Raw genomic sequence first — 20,769 nt, 5'->3', positions numbered from 1 at the left:
ATTTTGCAATAGTTTTTATGTGATTCTAATTATTTGAAAATCGCAGAAATTCGAACGGGAGACAACCGTTATTTGACAAAACTCAAACAGAAAAATGGAGATCAAATTTATTCTAGATAGAAGTTTGAGATGAATTAATTCAATCTATTAAACAGTGTGTGAAATAAGACAATTAACAATTTGAGGAGGTCAGATCAACAGTTACAACCAAGAATGAGGCATATTTTATGAAAAAATGTACTCGTGATGACAGGCGAACATAGAAAAAAGCGAGCTTTTTTGCTCAATATGTATAAGTTTTAAAAACAATTTTCTGCCACACATCTTAGGTCGAAACAGAAATAACCAGAAACCTGTCAGAGTTTGAAAGAAAATAATGATGATACAAAAGAAATGAGCGAATTTTTAAATTAATACGAGAAAATCTGAAAAAAAGATTTTCAGAAAATCTTTTCTAAAAAATAAATTATCCTTCTAGAGCCCTTCTACAAGCTTCAAGACTTTCGATTTGTTGATGTGTTGACTCGTAAAGGCCAGAGCAAATATTAACAAATTTGGTAAGCACTCTACGAGCATAGTGTTCATCTTCAATTGTCATATCAAACATTTTCCACATTGATTCTTGAAGTTTATCCGGTTTTGATTCCAAAATCTCGTAGAATTTGTCGACATAAAACTGAAATTAATTGTTTTATACAAAATTAAATCATAATTTTTTCTCACCTTCACTTGATTATGACGATTCATTTGGGCAAGAAGTGTATCAGCTTTAGCTTCAATTACATCCTCATCAGTGTCAATTTGACGTGAATATCTTGATACAATCCATTGTGCAAGCATAACACGAACAATTCTGTACGAGAGAGTTTTATGGCGATTACGAATAATCTCCATCTTAACAACTGCATCTGCATGTTCATGCTGAAATATGTATGACATTTGTAAACTTTCATCAAGTTATAACAACTTACATTAGCTTCTTCAACACGATTTCCCAATGCATTAATTGCCTCGTGGAATAGTTTCGACTCGCCAACTTGAGCCTTCTGTCTGTCTCTTAATGCTTCCCATCCACGTACTGGAACAGGAAGAAGTTTGTTTGGAGCTGGGTTTTCTTTGATTGCTTGTCTCCAAATACGCTCATCGATTCCTGAAATGAATGAAATTTGATACAATGCGAGGGAGGAAAACGAAAATCTTTGTTAATAAATGATAAACATAGTAAAAATAACGAGTAAACTAACCATCAGGAACTGTCTCCAAATATCTATCTCTTTGTGCTTTCGACATTCCAACTTTAGGAAGAACCCTTGTTTTATCCACTTGCAACTGCGATTCTAATTGGGTCATTTTTGGAGCATCATTGAGGATTTGAGCAAGTTTAATAGCTCCTGCAACAAATCCGCCTTCTTTGGCGATAATACAGATTTCTGTGCATCCATCAGAAAGTGTTCTCATCGAAGTACCAGGAGCATATCGAACTTCTACATTTGGTCCGCCACCAAGAATAGCTTTGATAATTTCAAGAATTTTGTCACGGCGTTCTTCTGTGTTCAAGTTTGTAATAGGATGACGCAGCACCAAAGTTACAAATCCCTCATCGTCGGTTCGCTCCGAAATACGATTGTATCCGATTCCCTGAAACGTGACACTGTGCAAGTTTTCAGTGATTTATAAAATAAACTTACAACAAATCGTTCAAACAAGTTTCCTTCCATTGAAAACGATAGAAGCTGATTTCCATCTTTGTATGGAGCTTTTCCGACACCCAAACCGGCAGCAACTTGATTCAACTTAGCAACAACTCCATCATTATCATTTCCAAAGAGCTTTGGATCTCCGACAGCTTTCACAAATGGGTGATACTGCTGAAAAAATTTTATTTGGAAAAGCGCTCAGATATTCTTAAGATTCATTTAATTACCTGAATAACTTGTTGCTGCTGAACAACAGGCTGTTGTTGTTGTTGAGTTGCTCCAAGACCACCAAGAGTAGACCCTGAGCTGGAACCAAAAAATCCGCCTGTAGCTGGCTTTGCAGTACTCGATCCAAAAAGCGTTGATCCCGCGGCTGTTCCAGTCGACGCTGCTCCGAATGGGGTCGATCCTGAAAATTGAGCCATCAAAATTATCAAAGTTCGTTAATTAGACAATTATATTCCAGATTCACGATAAAATACTTGAAGCAATGTTTTAAAGCTAATTAGACATATCTAAATTAATTATTTTTAAGATTTAATATTAGGTTTAGTTTTTTTTTTTTTTATTCGGTTTTTGATCTGACCCACCAAGTCTACTCAATTCTAGAAATATGAAAAGCTAATACAAAGTTGATGAATACCAACCTCCAAATGTTGAGTAGGGAGGACGATAAGCTGCTGGAGCCACATTCAAGTTGTTTGCCGGTGATAGAAAAGATGACTGTGGGGCATTAGTTCCTGGTAACGCAGATGGTGTGGCAAAAGATGTTGGAGTATTACCAGAAAGACTACCAGCCCCCAAAGTTCCTGATTTGAATGCTGCCAATCTTGTGGCAACGGGTGATTTGGCAGTTTGTTGTGTGGATCCAATACCGCCGAGACCTCCAGATGTCGTTGATGATGTTCCGAAGAGTCCTGAAGTTCCAGAAGTGGTTCCAGATGCCGGAGAATTTGTGAAAAGCGTGCGGTTAGCGTCATTGGGTGCTCCAAACAAATTGCGACGGGCTGGTGAACTAACATTCTGGGTTGCTGGGGCTGGAGCTTGAGATGCTGATGTCGTAGGTAAATCGGGAAGATTTGGAAGATTCTTCGGCATGTCTTCTGCTTTGATTCCGGTGATGCCCCCACGTCGGGCAAACATTTCTGCAGACGCTCGAGACGAAGAAAACGAGTAGCAAAGAGCAACACGGGTGATAGAAGAACAGGCAAAGAAATCCGCACGACACCGACCACGACAGAGAAAAGTGAAGGTAACGAACACAATGACGACGAGAGAAGTAGAGCGATAGGAGAGAAATAACAATTTTGAATAAAAATTAAGCGCAAATCACAGAAGTAGAACCTTGGTAGGTCAAATAATTTGTCAGATCAAAAAATATATTGAGTCTATTTTCTTTTTTCATTCATTTGTTGCTGGAATTTAGAATATAATTTTTTGGTCCAAAATGTATTACTTCGATCAATATGATTTATCGATTTCCCCTCCTTATCATTGTCTAGCTTTTCTCTCAACGAGACCACACAACAGCTAATAGTATAAACTAAGTAGAAGTGACCGAAAATATCGATAATTTTGAGTAGCTTACCGGTTGTAGAAGCACCGAAAAGACTTGGAGTAGCTGTTGAAGTGGTTGGAGCAGCACCAAACAAAGTTCCAGCAGTTGAAGTGGTAGTAGTTGAAGTGCCTGTCTCTGAAATTTAATATATTTCGGTTTAAAATGCAACTTTGATTACGAAGTAAGTTGTGTAAAAGTAAAAATATCAAACTTACTTCCAAACAATCCTCCAGAAGGAGTAGAGGTATTTGTTGTTCCAAAAAGCGAAGGCGTTGATGAAGCCTGAGCAGTTGAACCGAACAGAGGCTTTGATGGCGTTCTGAAAATAATATTTTTGTATAAAAATAATACTTCTTAAAATACTAACGTGCTTCCAAACAAAGTTCCAGACGATGTTGTTGGAGCATTCGGCGTTGGAAACGTAAATGCCTGTTTTTGGGGAGTAGATGACCCGAAAAGTGACATTTCGCTGAAAACAAACGATTTTTAAGAGAAATGGGGCTTGTGAGAAGAAAAAGAACACATATGTAGTTAATGCGAGAATTCTAGAATGAAAATAATAATATAAATAAGACAATGAGCCGAATTAAATCGATTTTTGGGGACGCTTTGGCGTGCAAATTTTTTCGAATTTTGTCTGTGTACGAAGGGGCGCGTTTGCTGGCACCCTCCTCGAAGATGAAAGAATACATATTCCGAAGAACATTCAACCGTGAAAAGAAATGCATGTTTCAGGTATTCAGTTACTTCGTATTTTGCGAAAATTTGATAACTCATTTTAATCAAGAATTCTTAAATTGAATTTCGATATAAAAGATATCAATAGTAACTTCTTTAGATTTCCAGTTGTTTTGTTGAAAAATTTTTTTTTTAAACCAAACGATCGTTTAAACGATACGAATAATACTTTATTTCAAATATAATACAACATTTTGAGATGAGATCAATAAATCGTTCGGTTCTGTTCTAATTAAATCTGATTAGACAAAGCAATCATAATCACCGAAATGACACCAATAACAGAAGAAATTGCCAACGTAGCATATGATCGGGTTCCTTGAATACTCTTGAATACAAATACATCAAGAGCTCCACTAATTAACGGTGGAAGACGGGCGGTACATGGATAGGCAACAACTTGAGATAATTTATCACTGGAGACAAACCAAAGTGTCATTCCTGAAGAACTAAACATTTGAACAATCGACCACGCATCTCTTACCTGTAGTCCATAAAATACCGTACCCAATCGATGGAATTATCAAATTCCTTTCCACGTAGGCTTTTCGACGCAAAATTACACAATACGCGAAGAAATACAGTGTAGAGAAGAGGAATACTGATGTGTAGAATGGGAAAATATAGTCAAACACTTGGAAACTATCAGTTGGTGGATTCTGTTGCTTCAAATATTCAATCGGTGACATCATCAAACCATGTAGACACGCAAGAACCATTGCCATAAGGATATAACTGAAAATTCGTTTTTTTTTTAAATTTCTAAGCATGCCCAACGAACGGTAATTTCTTTGCCAAACCAGCCATATCAAATGAAGAATCTCTTTCTGAATTGCTGAGTCTTTGCTCAATCTCTTCTTGATGTTCCATTTCCTTGCTGGTCACATCATATTCATTTTCTGGCTCCGTTTCCACGTGTTTCACGAATATCAAAAGAACTCCACTCACGATTGTCAATGCAATTCCAATATAGTTCAACACATCATTTTTCACATTCTGCGGGGCAATCCATTGGAACAGCCCGAATCTTGCCACTCCCCATCCGACAATAATCTTAAAGAAGAGTTTCAGAGTAGTTTCAGAGTAGTAGTAGTAGTTTCAGTATGTTTCAGAGTAAGCTTTCCGCGTAGACACAAAACGCCTGCCTGCATTTTGAGGCAATCTGCGTCTTCCCGCCAAAATTCCGAAAATAACGAGGTAGACGGTATGGGCGCAATTGCTGGAAATTTTGAAAACCAAAAAAATTGTATCACATTTCCAAAACCTCTGATAGTATTCAATTGAAATTCATGCCACAAATAAGTATTCAAGAAATAATTTTAGATTAAAATTATTTTGAAAAACCTTTTTTTTGAGACCCGAAGAACTCGTGGGATGTCCAACTGGGGGGATTACCAACTCGGGGGATTGGCCCCGCCCACAGAACCGTGGCTTGCAATACGCCCATTTCTGCAACTGCCGCACGGTTTTAAAACTGTATTTTTCTCAATAGAGCGAGAATTAACAAGAAAAAATAATTTTAGTTGCAAAAATTCAGTTGCAAAAATGGGCGTATTGCAAGCCACGGTTCTGTGGGCGGGGCCAATCCCCCGAGTTGGTAATCCCCCCAGTTGGACATCCCCCGAGTTCTTCGGGTCTCTTTTTTTTCAACATTTTTTGGTTTTCTTGAAATCAACTGTAATTCTGTCGCAGAAAAATTCTATCGTGGGTTGAATTCTACGTCTATGGCGGTTTTCATAATTTTTCCTCCGATATTTTTTGTTCCAACACTTTTTTTTGGTTTTCAAAAGTTCCAGCCCCTGCGACAAGTTATAAAATGAAATAAAAACCTGAAGACTAGTCCAAATCAAGAATCCAACTCCCATCCCAATTCCTTCAACAATTGGCACACTGAATACATTTCCAGTTGCATAAAGAAATCCTCCAATACACGCAATTGGCTCGAATTTTGGAAATCCACGTGCTGCGTAGAAGATGCAACCGACAATGAATACAACTCCACATTCAATCCACTGGACAAAAAATCCTGAAAATTTCGACTTAAAAAAGTTTCTATAATCCAAAATATACTCACCATCCTTACAATTTCTTCTTCTCAATGGAACAAACATTGTTCCAAAAGCGCAGCAAGAAAGAAGAAGTGCCACGTATCCGACGATTTGAAGTGAAGTATCTACCGTAGGAGCTACGGTAGAGCTCATTGTTACCTAAAAGTTTTTGCGTTACACATGATAATTACAAATGTTTGAATTGTAGAATTTCAAACAAATTGTTGAATCTAACAACCTAGTTGATTGTACACTACAATTATTTTGCAATAAAATCTGAGAAAGAGAAAGAATTGTACTAATAATAACTAGTATTATTAGTAGTTCTACAGTCTTTTTTACTATAAAACTACAAGGAAATGAGAATAAAATGAGGGAAACGAGGAAGGAAGAAAAGTGAAGAAGTAGAGACGTAGAGATACAATAGTTTTATTATTAGAGCGTGGTAGGTAGATCAAAAAAGTTTTTGGAACTATTCAATGTTTTTCATGAAATTTCCTTTCAGTTCTCTGGTTTCATTAGAACTTTCAAATAAAATGAACAAAAAGTACTTTATACCCTCCCAGGTCAAAATTAAACAACGAAATTCAAAACGAAACATTTCCTTTTCTATCGAAATTGTTTATTTGGTAAACTTCCAAAGTTTAGAAATTTAATCAATAAAACTAACGTTGTGAATTTTCAATTTATGTCAATAATCCTTTGAGACGCCTCCATCTAACCAAAAATCAAATTAACTTGAAATGAAATTCATATTTTTAAATCACGAAACTAATTGAAATCTCGAATATCTTCCAACGCAATAATTGTTTTACTAATTGTAAATAGAAAAGGTCAAATTATTTAATATCTCTAAACTGTAAAAAACCGTTAAAGTTCAATTCTAGAAGCAGCTAAACAAACAAAAAGTTTTGTCGTGTTGTCAGTTCAAAGACAAAAGAATGACAAAAGTGACCAATTGTCGGGTCGTTATATTTAGTTTAGCGATACACGCGTTCTTATCACTTTTGTCAACTTTCTAATCAGTTGAACGCCATTTTCACACCTTTTCAAATGAGTTGAAAATGAAAATAATGAGAAGTTCATCAGTTTATTTGTCGAAGAGATATTGAAAAAAAAACTGTTGCCCAAACGAATTGCCTATGAAAAAACTACAATTTGATCATCTCTGATTATTGTGAAATTCATTTTGTGATATACACTCAAAATAAGGTTTTTAATCTAATACTCCACTTTTCAGATATCATGTAACAAGAAAATGTGTGTATAGAGATAGCTAAATATAAGTTCCTTATCCTCACAACTTCCTCATTATTAGAAAAATGATTACGAAAACTTGATCTGTGTACGTTGTTTAATGGCGTATATTGGATTCGAAATTTTTGAGGTTAGATCATAATTTCCAAAATAAATATTCTGGTATTAACAGAGAGTGAAAAATTATGTCGCCGAGATAGACAGTTAAGAAACTAGAGCATCCCAAAAATCATGTTCAATATCGTATTATAGGAAGGGAAATGAAGTTTCCCACAATTTGGATTGAATGAATAATGTATGGTATAATGGGGGGAAAATGGTGTGTAAACAAATCAAATATATGTGGGTAGACAAAAATACAATGATTTGATGAAATTTGCGTTAAACCACTTTATTAAACGAATTCTATCAATTGATAACAAAAATAAAGTAAAAACGGAGAAGGATCTAAAGCATATTAGATCTTTTTTAGTTCAACAATGAATCTGATTATTTTCCATTTAATTAATTTCAATTTTAATCGAGCTAATGGAAGTTTTAGATTTAGGAAAATTGCATTAAATATATTGATAAATGGGAAACAAGTAGGTTATTTGTTATTTAGACTTTAGCGTGTTTGAATATTGGGGAAATTGAAAGAATTGAATTTTTTAAAATGTTCAGATGGCTCTCATCTTCCACTTTCAAAATTATTGGCATTGCCTGAAGCGTCAATTGTGAGAATTTAATCAAAAGATTTAAAACATTAATTTCAAGAAGGCGTTTTCAGTAAACATTGGCAACAACATGTGGGACTGGACGCCTCACTGATGTCAAAATGAGTATTTGCATGCTACGTGGATGCTCAGAGTACGGATTCGCTTTTCCATTGGTTTCGACAGGATTATCTCTTTGAACAGTTACATCCTTGGAAATGCCATTCTTTTATATTTTTGCTCTAAATTTTTGTTATTGTAGACAAAAACTCTTTTCTTGTAGAATGGATCAGATTCTACACCATTCGGGAACATTGAAGCGTATCACCCAAACCAAAACCTTTTCTAAATTCGATTTCGAATGCCAAAAATTAAATGCGAATGAACTGAGATTAGTTGTCGTTTTTCTTTCCCAAATTTCAATACCTATTCTCAGAACTACTACTACGAATCTCTACGAATTCACTACGAATTCACTTGAATCTCAACTTTTGGAATGAAGTTACTGTTCGAAGAAATAGAACATTGAATAATGACTCCGCTGCAGTATTGTATTCTGTTGAATACGACTTGTAACTTCAAAACACATGAAAACATAAAAACAAAAAACGTATTTTTTACTGTTTATTGACTATAAAAGTTCAACAAATTCTCTCCTTCTTACTTGGGTGCAAAGTATGCAGATGTGGCACCACCTCCAGCTCCGCCGCCACCTCCGGCTCCCATGTACATAGATTGTCCGGGAATTCCACCTCCACCACCGCCTGAATTCAATTTATTAATACTTGATAGTTACCCTCTTAAATTTACCTCCAGACTTGGCACCTCCAGCAGCACCTCCTCCAACTCCGAAGTAGGCAGATTGTCCAACAGCTCCACCACCTCCCATAACGCCTTGTCCGACTCCGAAGTATCCAGAAGTGGCTCCACCACCACCGCCTCCTCCGCTCATTGATCCGGCTGGTGGCGCGGCTCCAAGAGCAGAAGCTCCACCGCCTGGGGCTCCAACAGCAGTCATTGTAGATGCTCCACGTGGGGCTCCGCCAACAGCGGTCATGGTGGAAGCTTCACCTGGGGCTCCTCCAACAGCTGTCATCGTAGAAGCTCCAGTTGGCGCCCCACCGACAGCGGTCATGGTTGAAGCTCCTCGCGGAGCTCCTCCCACAGCGGTCATGGTGGAAGCACCAGTTGGAGCTCCTCCGACGGCAGTCATCGTGGAAGCTCCTCTCGGGGCTCCTCCGACAGCTGTCATAGTAGATGCGCCAGATGGTGCTCCGCCAAGAGCAGTCATTGTCGAGGCACCTCCACCAGCTGCTAAAAAAATACAATATCACTCCAAACTGAGACTACAACAAAAAGAATTACGTGGTGGGGCTCCCATAGGAACGGCAGCTGGGGCACCTCCGACTGGTGCTCCTCCAACAGCGAAGTAAGCTGACTGGGCTCCGCCACCGCCACCTCCTCCGGCTCCAGCTCCCATGTACACTGATGTTCCTGGGGGTGGTGCACCGGCACCTCCAACCTTCGAGGCTCCACCGCCTCCTCCTGCTGGTCCTCCTCCAACTCCAAAGTAAGCCGATTGTGCACCAGTATTACTCCCGCCGGCAACTCCGAAATAGGCAGATGTCATGGCTGATCTCACGGTTCGAAGAAAAGTTCGAATATGATTAAAACTGACGATTTCGCGAAACTTTATACCAAATAGTTCAGATCTTATCAGTTATTTTAGGGCAGTAGAGCAACGCGTGAGAAATTCAAAATTTTTAATGAATTTAAATTTTATTACTCGATTTTTGAAATATCAGTTTTCACGTGCTTTTAGATATTTGAGTAGAAAATAAATTATTTTAAATATTTTTCAGTTTTCAGTTTTCACTTTCACGCACGTAGACACAAAATATAAATAATAATAATTTATTACGATCGTTGAGGAAATTGGATTTTCGGGATTTTAAAGGAATATGTGTAAAAGCCTGCTCCAAAGACTTTCTGTTGTTACAATTCCTTATGATCCTTGCACATCCATTACATATGACAGTTCCTCAAGTCCCATAAATATGAAATGAGTATATAGGAAAAGTGGAATACCGTATTTCCTCTATTAGTAAGGCATGCAAAACTAATTTTCGGACACCTAATTTGATGCAAAACTAATAGAGGCGCCTTACTAATAGAGGAAATACGGTATATGATGTGGTAAAGATTAAATAAAAGATGATTAAATATGTGAACCTAGATCATGGTGAAGCCACATGGTGGTCGTGTCTCCTCGACACATGTTAATTTTTTTATTACAGTTTATTTATTTATTTGAAAAAATATGAAAAAAACTAAATATAAAAGTAAGTGAATCCGTACAGAACTCGTTCTCTAGGAAACTGTACAGCAGACAAAAGGGAAAGTACACAAGAACAGATGACCCTGACTATAAAAGCGCTATTCAACCTGTCAATTTTAGAAGCTCGGCGTAAAACTATTGATAATGTTTTCTTGTCGAAAATTCTACTAAACAAAGTTGACATTGACATAGATCATTTTTTTAATTACACAAAAAAGTAAAACTCGAACCAAAACCAAGTTCATCTGGGGGAAATGCAAAATCAAAATACGTATACATTTTTTCACGAATAGAGTATTAAGTTCTATAAAAAATAGCGAAATGAATTTTATATTGGCATCTCATGTTCTATGAATGTTTATACTTTTAAGTCTATTACTTTCATGTTACCCATCATTCATCTCCCTGACACCCGCACATTGACAGTTTCATTCTCTATCTAATTAACTGTTCAGAGGATAATTCATTTTCTGCATGCTTATTATCAATATTTGTATGATTATTATCAATTTTCCAATGATTTGTTGTCTTTAACTCATTCGTGTCTTTTTACTATTTATTTTTGATCACGATTTCAATCGTAATAAATACAGCAGCTTTTTAAAATTTTCGATGAAAAATGTTTTTTTTCAGAAAATAAAATTATTTTTCTAAATGGCACCGGTACTTTTTAGGAGCTATACCTCAAAACACTATTAGTTTTTAAACAAATTAATAATTAAAATTTCAAGTAATTTTACGCGTGACAAGGTTAATAGAGCATCTTGATAGGAGAAGGTATAAATATTTGGCGAAAACGGTAATCAAATCAGTCTTCAGTACCAAACAACCAACAGCCGAAGCTACAACATGTCTCTGACTGCCGATCCACCAGCTTGTACCGTACCAGCCGCTGGAGGATCCTCGACTCACAAGCTCGTCAATGGTGGAGCTGAGAAGATCATCTTCAAGATCAAGTCATCCAACAATAACGAATACCGCATTGCTCCAGTTTTCGGATTTGTCGATCCATCCGGATCAAAGGATGTTGTGATCACCCGCACTGCTGGTGCTCCAAAAGAGGATAAGCTTGTCATTCATTTTGCACCAGCTCCAGCCGATGCTACTGATGCTCAAGCCGCTTTTGCTGCAGTCACTCCTGCTGGAACTGTCACCATTCCAATGTCGGCCACCGCCTAAAAAGAGCACTTTTTGTAACGTTTGGGTAAAGATGAAAATGAAATATTTTTGATGAGGTCGTTTTTTTTTTCAATTACTATCAAATAAGACCTTTTAATAGACTCCCAGAAAACCGCGACAATGGCTTGTGTTCTTTGAACGGAAGATTAAAAGAGTTATCCATAATTTGGTGAACCATTAATTGAATTTTTTTCAGTAAAACAAGTCTCAATCGAAGTCCTACTAGTTCCTCACCACACCGACCATACTCTCAATATCACCAGTTAGATTTCACAAATTGACAAGAGAAACTGAAATTCTTCCAAATTAGAGATTCTTAATTATTCCAATTTTTCTTTAGGCTTATTAACTTATAGGCTTATTTTTTTATTTTATCTTTAATTAAATATTATTCATGTTTTATCATCCCATTATTACAAGTGTTCAGTTCTAAATATTTAATGGAGCACGGCATATTGGGAAATTATCAAAATTATAATAATTTTTTTAACTGGTGAAAGCTGAGTTTACACCACTTTGAGAAATCTAAAGCACTGTCGCATGTTCACACCACTACAATGATAAAATAAAAATATTTTGAACATATTAAAAACATAAACCTAGAAGGAACATTTAGTTTTTTTTATCACTGACTTCCAAAAAAGTTGTGAAAACTTTTTGTTGTACTTTACAGTACTTTTCAGTCAAATTGACTTTTTCCTGAAGTTTTTTACAGTTTTATTTTTAATGTTGTACAGTTTAATACAAGAAACATATTTTTTAGCTGTAGTTTTACTTGTCGAGATGTGTTAGTATGGATTTTCCCTACTAATTGTTTTGAAGCCCCGTACTTTTAATTAAATTAAATTCCGACGATTAGCAAAAATGACATTTTTAATTTTCCCGTGAACCGAAATGCCTTTTCCACTTTTGAACTTCTACGTAGCTCTTATCTGATCAATCATAATGTTGGATCAGTTTGTTTCAAAAAATCAATTACTTTTAAAAATTTCCGAAAAACGAGTAGTTTGCAAAAAGGAAAGCCGGAGAAATGTCGTCGACTAAAAGTGAGTTTAGATTTTATATTTCTTTTAGCTTTATTCGAGAAAGTTACAGAAGACAAAAAACGAGGGCAGAATTTGCAACTATGAAGCGCTTCAATGACTTCTCAAAGATGAAAGCATTCAAAGATGCCCAGGAGCATGGAAAGAACCGCTACAAGGACGTAGGATGCTTGGACAACAATCGGGTGAAGTTGGGTGGAGCATGGCCGCATGAATATATTCATGCGAACTATGTATCTACTCCAACTAACCCGAAACGTTTCATCTGCACCCAAGCTCCCCTTGAGAAGACTTGTGCCGATTTCTGGTTCATGTGCCTGCAGGTTTGAAATTTTTTTTTTTTTGGAAGTACTAACAGTTGAACTTTTAGGATCGCGTCGAGACAATCTTCATGTTGTGCAACTATAAGGAGAAAGGAGCAAAGAAGTGTCACGAATATCTTCCAACCGAGGACAACAAGGACACTATGTCATTCAAAGAAAAAGGACAGAAAGTCACCGTCAAATTCGAATCGTCAAAAGCGGTTTGTGTTGAAGAAATTGTTTGTGCATGCATACAAACATGTTTCAGATCAAATTTCGGGACAACAGTGCCGCGAAGGTTACGAAGACCGTGCTGACAGTTGAGGGAGCTGGTTGTGATAAACTTAAGGTTAATCATTACCACTGGATAGATTGGCCTGATCGAGGAGTTCCGACTGCTGACAATGCAATTCTCGAACTGTTGGAAAAAGCCAGAGTGTCGAAGTGAGAATAGTTTGTGACCTTTCAGCATTATTTCCTTTTTTAGAGGACCGATTGCTGTGCACTGCTCGGCAGGCATTGGGCGTACTGGCTCCGTGGTGATGCTCGAGTACGTGATGGATCAATTGCTAGCTGGACAGATTATCGAAGACACTGACAAGATTATTCAGAAAATTCGTGAACAGCGTAACAATTCGGTTCAGGTAAAACAAATTTCTTGCTTTTTCGGAATAAAACATCAATTTTCAGACCGATCATCAATACCTCTTCGTCCATCAAGTTATGATGAATTTCTTTGAAAAGCGTGGACTTCTCGATGAGGCCACTTCTGCCATTCACAAGGATTTCACCGATCAATACAGTAAATGCGTCCTATAGAACTTTTCCTTTTCATCTCTAGAAAATTCTCGAATAAACTTTTGTCATCAAAAAAGGATTTTTGTTTTCACTGTCGTTGAACACAATAAAGAACAATTTATCACAGTACATGATTTAAAATTATCTCAAAGATAGCAAGCAAATCAAGAAATATTTGATATTTTTTTGTCAGGACACGTTTTCTCAAGAAGAGCCATCCAACTTCACCTGATTGATATCCAAGCCGCCCACACATCTTTTTCTTGTCGCAAAAACCTCATTAATTACAACGTTGTATTGATAGTTTTTTCATGATTCCTGACAAAGTCACATAAAACGTTAAATAATCATGTAATAGTATTCTAATAGTACTACGAGAGAATATGCATTACAAATTGGCATTCTTACTTTGCCAATACGGTTTGTCATTCCAGGAAGCCAAATTCCCAAATGCTGGCGGAAAATCGGAGCATATGGTGGTCAACTTTACCTCAAAACGCATGGCTATCAAAGTTCGATGTGGCAATGCACTATTTCGTGTTGAGCCAACTCACATGATCATTGAGCCCAACAAATGCCGCCAATTGACAATCAATCGGATGCCTGGTCCAATTCAAAAAGACAAGGCAATTGTTCAATACCTAGAAATCGAGAAAGACGTGCAGGATCCGAAAGCTGCATTCAAGGCAGCGGACAGTGCTGGAACCAAGATTCCACACCTGAAGATCAAGTTGATGGTCAGTTACCTTCCAGGTTTTTATTTTCATTTAAATTTATTTTTCAGGCAGGAGCATCGGGAGGACGTCAGATGTCAAGAGAGGTTGTAGAAGAATGAGTGATGGAATAGAAGTTTTATGTAGTGAATCTGATTCTAGTATTGGAATAAAAGGTGTTTTTATAACTTTTACATTGATGAATTTCAGCTAACTTTTTTAATAGAAATCTGGCAAAATTTACTGCATTTATTTCCAGAAAAGTTCACCTTTTATTTATGACGAGGTGTTTACCTCTTTCAGGCTTTCTGAATGAGTTTCTGAACAAAAGATAATCAATAGTGATATTGGCCTTTGAAAGTTGTCGATTTCCAAAAATTGGCGAAATTGTCGAGAGCTAAAACTAGGCAACTTGTCTTGGTCCCTGGTGCCCAGGTCGCAAAATCTGTTTTCAGGGCAAGGTATCTCCCTTACTTATGTACCTATTATCAATTCAAAAATAATAGAAACAAGATTTCCATATGCCAATACTATTCTGAAAGTTTTTTAAAATTTTTTTACCTCTTATTTGTTGTCACCAGGGAGTTTGGATAAATGACTAATAGGCTAATTTGTAATTAAAAAAGAGGATTCAATCCAGAACTTGTAATTTCCAGAATGTGCTAACAATTTTGGAAAAAAATATCATGAAATTCACATATTCATTGAAATTCAAAATGACACCATCAACATTTATATAATCTTCATTTAAGTGATTCAAAAAACTCAGTCATATGTGTCAACTAATTTATTTCACCATGTAATTGAGCGGCATTCCTGGCTCCCGATCATACGGGAACTCTGGCTTTTTGCAGTTGGCCAAGGCTTAATGTTAAGATGAAACTCAAGTTGCTAAAGTAGATTAGAAAGTTTCGTCAACCTCAAAACTTAAAACTTATTGAAATCTGCAAGCAATGTATTTTGGAGCAACTCTACGGGTCTTGAAGCAAGTGAAAATGTTCCCTAGATAATTTTTAAATAGTGGATAGAAAATTTGGATGGAAATAGAATTTTTCTGTTCAAACTTTTGTGATAATAAATTTAAAGTTCAAAAGAAAGCTTTAAAACGTGAACTCTTGAAAAAAAAAACCAATTGAAAAGTAGCATACCTTCGAAAAGCCGAGGATGATTTATTGCGAATTACAATTTCACCGAATAGATTGTCATGACAAAAATGTAAGTTTCAAAAAAATCGCTGAGTTTCCTCCTCACATTGGCAGTTTTTTTTTCAGAAAACAACAAACGAAACGAAAATCGAAAGCATTTAAAAAGAAACGAAATGATGACACAATTGCAGACGATGAAATTGAAACAGGAAAGGAAGAGCCATCAAGAGAGCAGACATCCAAGAAACCAGTTAAAGGATCAGGGAGAAAGTGTAAAGATGAAAGTAAGAAGGGTAACAAAACGAAGGGGAAACGTAACTCCAAGGAGAAGAAGAACCAGCAAGCTGAGAAAACTGAACTGGATAAGGACTGTCAAAAGGCTCCGAAGATAATTGCTGCAACTAAGGGATTCTGTAAATATTTACTCGATATCAGTGAGTTTTATAGAACTTTCCATACAATACTTTATTTTCATTTTCAGAGGAAGCAAGTCTTAGTACGTATTTTGATGAACATCTCGCAGGATACACTCCACCGAACTTCACTTCTGTAGAATGGGAAAAGAGTTTATCGAAAAATCGTTCGAAAAACCACAAGCTCAATGACAATACACGAGTCATTTTGAGTCCGGAGAATACGGAAAATTCAAGAACAGACCCACCGGACACGTACATCAATGCAAGTCATATCAAATTTGACAATTCTCAAAAAGAATTCATTGTAACACAATATCCACTACCGGATACAGTTCGAGATTTCTGGAGAATGGTGTCAATTATGAAAGTGACACAGATTGTGACAATTTTCGAGCCACAGACAGACGAGGCAATTGAGGAATTTCGTAATCCTACACTTACATTGGCTGCTCCTGCTCCGACATCAACGATGACTACAATTGGTGGATTTCCAGTTCCTATTGGACAAATTGCTCACAATAGAGATCAAATTCAGGGGCAATCGATTCGAGTAAGTTTTATAAATCTAAGATAGAATTTGATTAAAATATTTCTATTTCAGTGTGAGAGCAATGTGCATCGATCATCGTTCTTTCCCCTTGAAACTGATCATTACATGAACCTAAAGGGCTGGCTCATCAACACTCGAAGAGTGACAGTTGATCATCGAAACAAGGGCTGGATGAATAAGTATACAGTGGAAGTGGTGGCAGAAGGATGCAGTGAAGCCACATTTGCAAAAGTCTACAATTGCACTACGTGGCCTTGGAAGAAGTATCCGGATGATGAGAAGAAAGTTCTTGCTCTTGTACGAGCACCATATAAAGTTAGTTGAGAATATAATTGATGTTTATTCCATTAATTAATTTAAGGACACCTCGACTTCTCTTATTGCTAATCTGGAGAAACTTGCACCAATTGTTGTGATGTGTGATTTGGGTCTCGATCGTTCAGCAACAGTAGTTCTGACTTCTATCATTATCGATCAAATCATTGCGGGAAAAACGCCAGATTGTGATGCTCTATTCAAGAAGATGAGGGATCAACGTGCCGGTGTGTTCACTATGAGCATTTTCTACACTTATGCGATCCGCGCAGCTCTTTTCTATATGAAAATCAAGTTGCAAACCATGAATGATGCTGGTGGCGAAGAGATGCAGACGATGCTAAATAGTGCACTAGCCAAGGTTCCGTTTGTGACGAAGAAAACAAAATAAAGATAACTTTACTTTTTGAATAAAGATTAAGGAATAAAGGTAAATAATGATTCGTCTTTAGAGAAACATGTTCACATAAAGAAATGAGCATAATGTTAAGCATAACTCATTATTCAGTCAAGCATATTCAGTCGAAGTCGAAAGAAGGGTGTGCGGCAAATCTGCTGATGATGCTAAATTTGTTGTTTACCGAATAAAAAACAACGGATTTGCCGAATTTGCCGAGTTCGGGGCACATTTACACCACGCAAGCATACACCACGAATTGGACAAAAATTTGGCCGAAAGATTTTGTTCAGAAAACTTTAGTTCTAGTTAAACATCAGTGCTCTTATAAACTTTTGTGAACTGTGTACTGAATTAAAATTTGTTAATTTTACCAGAGATCCCCGTAAATATGGTTGGAAAATTTTTTTTTCTAAAAACCGAATTCGAGTATTCGATTGAAATTGTGATACAAGAAGAACGACAACGAAGAGCTGGGAAGGATAAACAACACGATAAGAAAATATCGACGAATGGGTAGAAACGAAGATTCGATTTTTGGTTTTTTCAGCTTCTCTGTTATCAGAGAAGTGAGCTTTCATAGCGAGGTTTCTTCCGAAACATTGGCTTAATTGTGATTATACACATGTGCTAAAATGTTATTTACAATGGCTTTTAAACAATAAAGACAAACAAGATGTAGAAAAAGGTTTTATTGGGCACACAATGGCCAAAGACGGATGAGTTGCGTGTTGGCTGAGTTCTTGCCTCTTATGGTCCGAGGTAACAAGATTGATCCGTACGGGCCTTGAAGACTTGTCCTCCCGGGTTGGTGTTTCCTCCAGATCCCTGGTTTTGCTGCTGTCCTCCACCATTTCCTCCTTGGGCATAATCTTCGCGGGCATATCCCGACGATGAGGCGTTGGATCCCATATATCCGGATCCATAGCCACCAGCGCCCATGTAAGCCGACTTGTCCGCCATGTCTTTCGCTTGGAGTTGTTCAGAGAAACTCGCTCAGAATTCTGATAAACTGAGGTCTTTTGTCTCGTTATATAATGAAAGATCTGGGACAGAGATAAGAATATTTCATGGAAAGGGCACGTAAATATTTAAATTTCTTTGAAAAGGTCATTCATTGTTTTTCACAGCAAAAACTAAAAATTATGTCTCAGAGTCAATGGTGTCAAGTCCCGTGTCCCGTTTGTCCCGTTGTCCCGTTTTTTGAGTGTTTTTACGGGAACGGGACGTCCCGTTGTCCCGTTTTTAAAATTATCACGGGAACGGGACGTCCCGCTGTCCCGTTTTTTTATTTTCACGGGAACGGAACAATTTCCCTCATGATTTTGTTTCAAATTTAAAAGTTCTGTTTTTGAGTTTTGTACCAAGACTTAAATTCATGCAGATTAATGACTTACATGCAGTTTTTTATCAATTCGCCTCGAATACACTAAAATTTGCGCCAACAGTGCACTCTTTTTTTTTTAAACCGCCCCGTTTGTCCCGTTTTTTTAATGTTTTCAAAAAAACGGGACGTCCCGTTGTCCCGTTTTTAAAATTATCACGGGAACGGGACGTCCCGCTGTCCCGTTTTTGTAATTTTTACGGGACATTGACACCCTTGCTCAGAGTGACTCAGTTTATGTTTTATTATTACCCCAATTTGCATCCCGACATGACAATTTTTGTCACAAGCAAGAATGCGCGCGCTTTCAAGTATTACTGTAATTTCAAAAATTTTCAGTAATTCGCTGCTGCGGAGTTTTCATCGATTTTCAGTTTTTTAAAATAAAAATAGTTATTTATTGAAAAAATCTAAAATATAATAAAACAAAATGGAACTTTGGTCGTGTTGAGACCAGGGCTGTGAGGCTCTCAGATCTCGGCGCGAGCGAGCGAGCCGAACAAGGGTCAGTCAGAACTTTAACCACAAAAAGCCGATACTAGAAAGTTTCAGCTGAAGGTGTTTAAAGTTTTGTTATCAAAATACACAAATACATCAAGGTTTATTTAAAGCAACTTTCAGAAAATTAGGTTCGCTTCAGATCCAATTATCCGTCCAATTTCAAATAGTTAGATGATCCAATTGTCGACTCTTTGGAACATAGTGGAGTTTCAGAGTTTCCCGCAGGACTTGAAGACGAGCATGGGGTCCCGGATGAAGTTATTTTGGTTGTAGGACCATCTTTGCTCTTTAAATGCTTTTCAATTGACTTTCCTTGTCTGTCAGCAGTCTGAATTGAAAATAATAAATATTTAGCAAATTCGTAAGATTTAAAATTAAAAAAAAACCTTTTTTTTAGCATTTTTAACCTGAATCAGTGCAACTGGATTGATCTCTTCTGAAAAGAGACTTTAACTACACGAAATTTGATCTGGTTTTCAGTACGTTCACTTTCTTTTGCACCAGAAGTTTTGTTGATATCCAATTTTGGCGTTTTCGCTACTTCTTGAGAACCCGGCGTCGTACTGGAGCTTTTCTTTCTTGCCTTAAATTCTTTAAGATTTTAAATTTCTAAACTCAAAACTTACACAAAAGATAAAAATATTTCCAATAGTCACGAGGCAGAGCAATTGCAGAGTCTTTTGTAAAATCTCTATTCCAGAATTAATCATTGTTTGGAATTTAGAGACATTCAGTTATTCTATAAATATTTAAATAATGTCGAGAAAGTTTTCTTTTTTGATTTTGAACTTTCTTGAATATGTTTACGCAGATATTGTAATTTTTTAATACTCCAAAAGCTATATGATTTTAAATTATAGCTAATTTGCGATGTGTCCATCAGGAACCCAACAACACTCGCAAACGGCCGCAATGCGAGTGTTTGGTTTTGCGATGCGAGCATATATTGCGATGTTCATTGTGCTTACTGAAGAGCACGACGAGTGGAAAGAGCAAAAGCATGGTGATACAAGAAGCTCAATTTCAACTTCATCGATTTCAACTTCAATTTTTAACTTTTTAAATTCAATGAGCTGTAAGCTTGCAAAACGAGGTTTCCTCGAGAATAAAAATAGTATGGGACCAAAGTTGGTTCATTTTAAAAGCTGAAAAGTTCAAAACCAAAAAAACAAGGAACTTTTAAAACTGTTTATTGAAAAAAGTCAATAAAGGCTCTATGGGTTGTACTCAATTGGAAGGTTCTTGCGACGAACCATTCCGTCTCCCTGGAACCATTCACGACGGAATTGTTTGGCAGCGCCATCCGGGGTGTTGGTCCACTCAACAGTGATACGGTCGTTGTTGGTATCCTCTTGTCCGAAGGCAAAAGCATCGCAGGAAACAGCAAGAAGCACAGCTTCCTTTGGGTCGAGAACTCCACATGGTGGATCAACTCCAAGTCTCTTCATATTGGTGGTCTTGATACCATATCCAATACGACGAGCCGATGAGTTGATCACCTTGATGTGGTAGGTGTGCTTGTCATCGTATGGCGCATTGAAGACGATCTTCGCGTTTGGTTGGGTTTGGATGTCTCCTGGTGGGACGGATTGGGCCATGGTCGTTCGATGAAGGACTTATGAGAACTCTATTAAGATTATGACAAAATCTGCCCAATTTATAGCAACCTTCTTATCTTTGTCCCAGATCTATAGC

At 37.1% G+C, this 20,769-nt stretch overlaps 10 protein-coding genes across 12 annotated transcripts; 4 read left to right on the top strand and 6 right to left on the bottom strand.

Moving 5' to 3' along the window:
• Positions 1 to 92: 92 nt before the first annotated feature.
• Positions 93 to 3,724, bottom strand: npp-1 (Nucleoporin Nup54 alpha-helical domain-containing protein). 3 transcript variants are annotated; one of them, NM_069369.6, is made up of 10 exons: positions 3,623 to 3,724; positions 3,471 to 3,574; positions 3,286 to 3,390; positions 2,345 to 2,614; positions 1,925 to 2,106; positions 1,689 to 1,868; positions 1,245 to 1,638; positions 972 to 1,150; positions 724 to 921; positions 101 to 676 (listed from the first exon to the last, which is right to left on the bottom strand). In NM_069369.6, the coding sequence occupies exons 1-10, from the start codon at positions 3,718 to 3,720 to the stop codon at positions 467 to 469; spliced, it is 1,920 nt and encodes a 639-aa protein (NP_501770.1). In that variant the 5' UTR covers positions 3,721 to 3,724; the 3' UTR covers positions 101 to 466. The 3 variants fall into 3 exon arrangements, with proteins under 3 accessions (NP_001379121.1, NP_501771.1, NP_501770.1); NM_001392375.1 differs by having other exon boundaries at positions 93 to 676; positions 2,345 to 3,390; positions 3,623 to 3,718; NM_069370.5 differs by lacking the exon at positions 2,345 to 2,614 and having other exon boundaries at positions 100 to 676.
• A 420-nt stretch (positions 3,725 to 4,144) lies between these two features.
• On the bottom strand, positions 4,145 to 6,200 carry K07F5.12 (Transmembrane protein 144 homolog). Its single transcript, NM_069368.4, has 5 exons — positions 6,068 to 6,200; positions 5,823 to 6,019; positions 4,775 to 5,046; positions 4,478 to 4,728; positions 4,145 to 4,434 (listed from the first exon to the last, which is right to left on the bottom strand). Exons 1-5 carry the CDS (start codon positions 6,192 to 6,194, stop codon positions 4,226 to 4,228), a joined length of 1,056 nt encoding a protein of 351 aa, NP_501769.1. The 5' UTR covers positions 6,195 to 6,200; the 3' UTR covers positions 4,145 to 4,225.
• Positions 6,201 to 8,602: 2,402 nt separating this feature from the next.
• Positions 8,603 to 9,662, bottom strand: ssq-1 (Sperm-Specific family, class Q). Its single transcript, NM_069367.5, has 3 exons — positions 9,359 to 9,662; positions 8,804 to 9,307; positions 8,603 to 8,757 (listed from the first exon to the last, which is right to left on the bottom strand). Exons 1-3 carry the CDS (start codon positions 9,621 to 9,623, stop codon positions 8,654 to 8,656), a joined length of 873 nt encoding a protein of 290 aa, NP_501768.1. The 5' UTR covers positions 9,624 to 9,662; the 3' UTR covers positions 8,603 to 8,653.
• A 1,518-nt stretch (positions 9,663 to 11,180) lies between these two features.
• ssp-10 (Sperm-specific class P protein 10) lies at positions 11,181 to 11,510 on the top strand (the record flags this gene model as incomplete). The annotated part of the gene is made up of 1 exon (NM_069366.6): positions 11,181 to 11,510. One exon carries the CDS (start codon positions 11,181 to 11,183, stop codon positions 11,508 to 11,510), a length of 330 nt encoding a protein of 109 aa, NP_501767.1.
• A 977-nt stretch (positions 11,511 to 12,487) lies between these two features.
• Positions 12,488 to 13,727, top strand: K07F5.8 (Protein-tyrosine phosphatase). The gene is made up of 6 exons (NM_069365.6): positions 12,488 to 12,556; positions 12,606 to 12,876; positions 12,924 to 13,076; positions 13,124 to 13,299; positions 13,343 to 13,499; positions 13,546 to 13,727. The coding sequence occupies exons 2-6, from the start codon at positions 12,637 to 12,639 to the stop codon at positions 13,672 to 13,674; spliced, it is 855 nt and encodes a 284-aa protein (NP_501766.1). The 5' UTR covers positions 12,488 to 12,556; positions 12,606 to 12,636; the 3' UTR covers positions 13,675 to 13,727.
• Positions 13,728 to 14,036: 309 nt separating this feature from the next.
• K07F5.7 (Major sperm protein) lies at positions 14,037 to 14,488 on the top strand (the record flags this gene model as incomplete). Its single annotated transcript, NM_069364.1, has 2 exons — positions 14,037 to 14,390; positions 14,438 to 14,488. The coding sequence occupies 2 exons, from the start codon at positions 14,037 to 14,039 to the stop codon at positions 14,486 to 14,488; spliced, it is 405 nt and encodes a 134-aa protein (NP_501765.1).
• A 1,049-nt stretch (positions 14,489 to 15,537) lies between these two features.
• Positions 15,538 to 17,235, top strand: K07F5.6 (Tyrosine-protein phosphatase domain-containing protein). Its single transcript, NM_069363.5, has 5 exons — positions 15,538 to 15,581; positions 15,638 to 15,945; positions 15,993 to 16,477; positions 16,529 to 16,792; positions 16,839 to 17,235. Exons 1-5 carry the CDS (start codon positions 15,571 to 15,573, stop codon positions 17,181 to 17,183), a joined length of 1,413 nt encoding a protein of 470 aa, NP_501764.2. The 5' UTR covers positions 15,538 to 15,570; the 3' UTR covers positions 17,184 to 17,235.
• A 704-nt stretch (positions 17,236 to 17,939) lies between these two features.
• nspd-2 (Nematode Specific Peptide family, group D) lies at positions 17,940 to 18,152 on the bottom strand (the record flags this gene model as incomplete). Its single annotated transcript, NM_069362.6, has 1 exon — positions 17,940 to 18,152. The coding sequence occupies one exon, from the start codon at positions 18,150 to 18,152 to the stop codon at positions 17,940 to 17,942; it is 213 nt and encodes a 70-aa protein (NP_501763.1).
• Positions 18,153 to 19,161: 1,009 nt separating this feature from the next.
• Positions 19,162 to 19,841, bottom strand: K07F5.17 (uncharacterized protein). Its single transcript, NM_001083225.4, has 4 exons — positions 19,701 to 19,841; positions 19,558 to 19,657; positions 19,461 to 19,510; positions 19,162 to 19,402 (listed from the first exon to the last, which is right to left on the bottom strand). The coding sequence occupies exons 1-4, from the start codon at positions 19,782 to 19,784 to the stop codon at positions 19,220 to 19,222; spliced, it is 417 nt and encodes a 138-aa protein (NP_001076694.3). The 5' UTR covers positions 19,785 to 19,841; the 3' UTR covers positions 19,162 to 19,219.
• A 447-nt stretch (positions 19,842 to 20,288) lies between these two features.
• On the bottom strand, positions 20,289 to 20,672 carry msp-56 (Major sperm protein 10/36/56/76; the record flags this gene model as incomplete). Its single annotated transcript, NM_069361.7, has 1 exon — positions 20,289 to 20,672. The coding sequence occupies one exon, from the start codon at positions 20,670 to 20,672 to the stop codon at positions 20,289 to 20,291; it is 384 nt and encodes a 127-aa protein (NP_501762.1).
• Positions 20,673 to 20,769: the final 97 nt, after the last annotated feature.

This window comes from Caenorhabditis elegans, chromosome IV (assembly GCF_000002985.6).
Source record: "Caenorhabditis elegans chromosome IV".
NCBI lineage: Eukaryota > Metazoa > Nematoda > Chromadorea > Rhabditida > Rhabditidae > Caenorhabditis > Caenorhabditis elegans.
The sequence above is the reverse complement of the archived record's forward strand: the minus strand, read 5'-3'. Positions and strand labels throughout refer to the sequence as shown.

Excerpts from the sequence above, each read along its gene's own strand:
- npp-1 (NM_069369.6), bottom strand. The coding sequence starts at position 3,720 with ATGTCACTTTTCGGGTCATCTACTCCCCAAAAACAGGCATTTACGTTT. Across the intron at positions 1,639-1,688 it reads ACTTGTTTGAACGATTTGTT|GGAATCGGATACAATCGTAT; the intron begins GTAAGTTTATTT and ends GTCACGTTTCAG. Across the intron at positions 1,151-1,244 it reads TTTGGAGACAGTTCCTGATG|GAATCGATGAGCGTATTTGG; the intron begins GTTAGTTTACTC and ends CATTCATTTCAG.
- K07F5.12 (NM_069368.4), bottom strand. The coding sequence starts at position 6,194 with ATGAGCTCTACCGTAGCTCCTACGGTAGATACTTCACTTCAAATCGTC. Across the intron at positions 5,047-5,822 it reads TGATTTGGACTAGTCTTCAG|ATTATTGTCGGATGGGGAGT; the intron begins GTTTTTATTTCA and ends CTCTTCTTTAAG. Across the intron at positions 4,435-4,477 it reads CGGTATTTTATGGACTACAG|GAATGACACTTTGGTTTGTC; the intron begins GTAAGAGATGCG and ends TTAGTTCTTCAG.
- ssq-1 (NM_069367.5), bottom strand. The coding sequence starts at position 9,623 with ATGACATCTGCCTATTTCGGAGTTGCCGGCGGGAGTAATACTGGTGCA. Across the intron at positions 9,308-9,358 it reads TCCTATGGGAGCCCCACCAC|CAGCTGGTGGAGGTGCCTCG; the intron begins GTAATTCTTTTT and ends GTATTTTTTTAG. Across the intron at positions 8,758-8,803 it reads TGGAGGTGCCAAGTCTGGAG|GCGGTGGTGGAGGTGGAATT; the intron begins GTAAATTTAAGA and ends AATTGAATTCAG.
- K07F5.8 (NM_069365.6), top strand. The coding sequence starts at position 12,637 with ATGAAGCGCTTCAATGACTTCTCAAAGATGAAAGCATTCAAAGATGCC. Across the intron at positions 12,877-12,923 it reads TCTGGTTCATGTGCCTGCAG|GATCGCGTCGAGACAATCTT; the intron begins GTTTGAAATTTT and ends TTGAACTTTTAG. Across the intron at positions 13,500-13,545 it reads AGCGTAACAATTCGGTTCAG|ACCGATCATCAATACCTCTT; the intron begins GTAAAACAAATT and ends ATCAATTTTCAG.
- K07F5.6 (NM_069363.5), top strand. Across the intron at positions 15,946-15,992 it reads TAAATATTTACTCGATATCA|AGGAAGCAAGTCTTAGTACG; the intron begins GTGAGTTTTATA and ends TTTCATTTTCAG. Across the intron at positions 16,478-16,528 it reads TTCAGGGGCAATCGATTCGA|TGTGAGAGCAATGTGCATCG; the intron begins GTAAGTTTTATA and ends TTTCTATTTCAG.
- K07F5.17 (NM_001083225.4), bottom strand. The coding sequence starts at position 19,784 with ATGATTAATTCTGGAATAGAGATTTTACAAAAGACTCTGCAATTGCTC. Across the intron at positions 19,658-19,700 it reads GAAATATTTTTATCTTTTGT|GCAAGAAAGAAAAGCTCCAG; the intron begins GTAAGTTTTGAG and ends AAAGAATTTAAG. Across the intron at positions 19,403-19,460 it reads TTAAAAATGCTAAAAAAAAG|ACTGCTGACAGACAAGGAAA; the intron begins GTTTTTTTTTAA and ends TTTTCAATTCAG.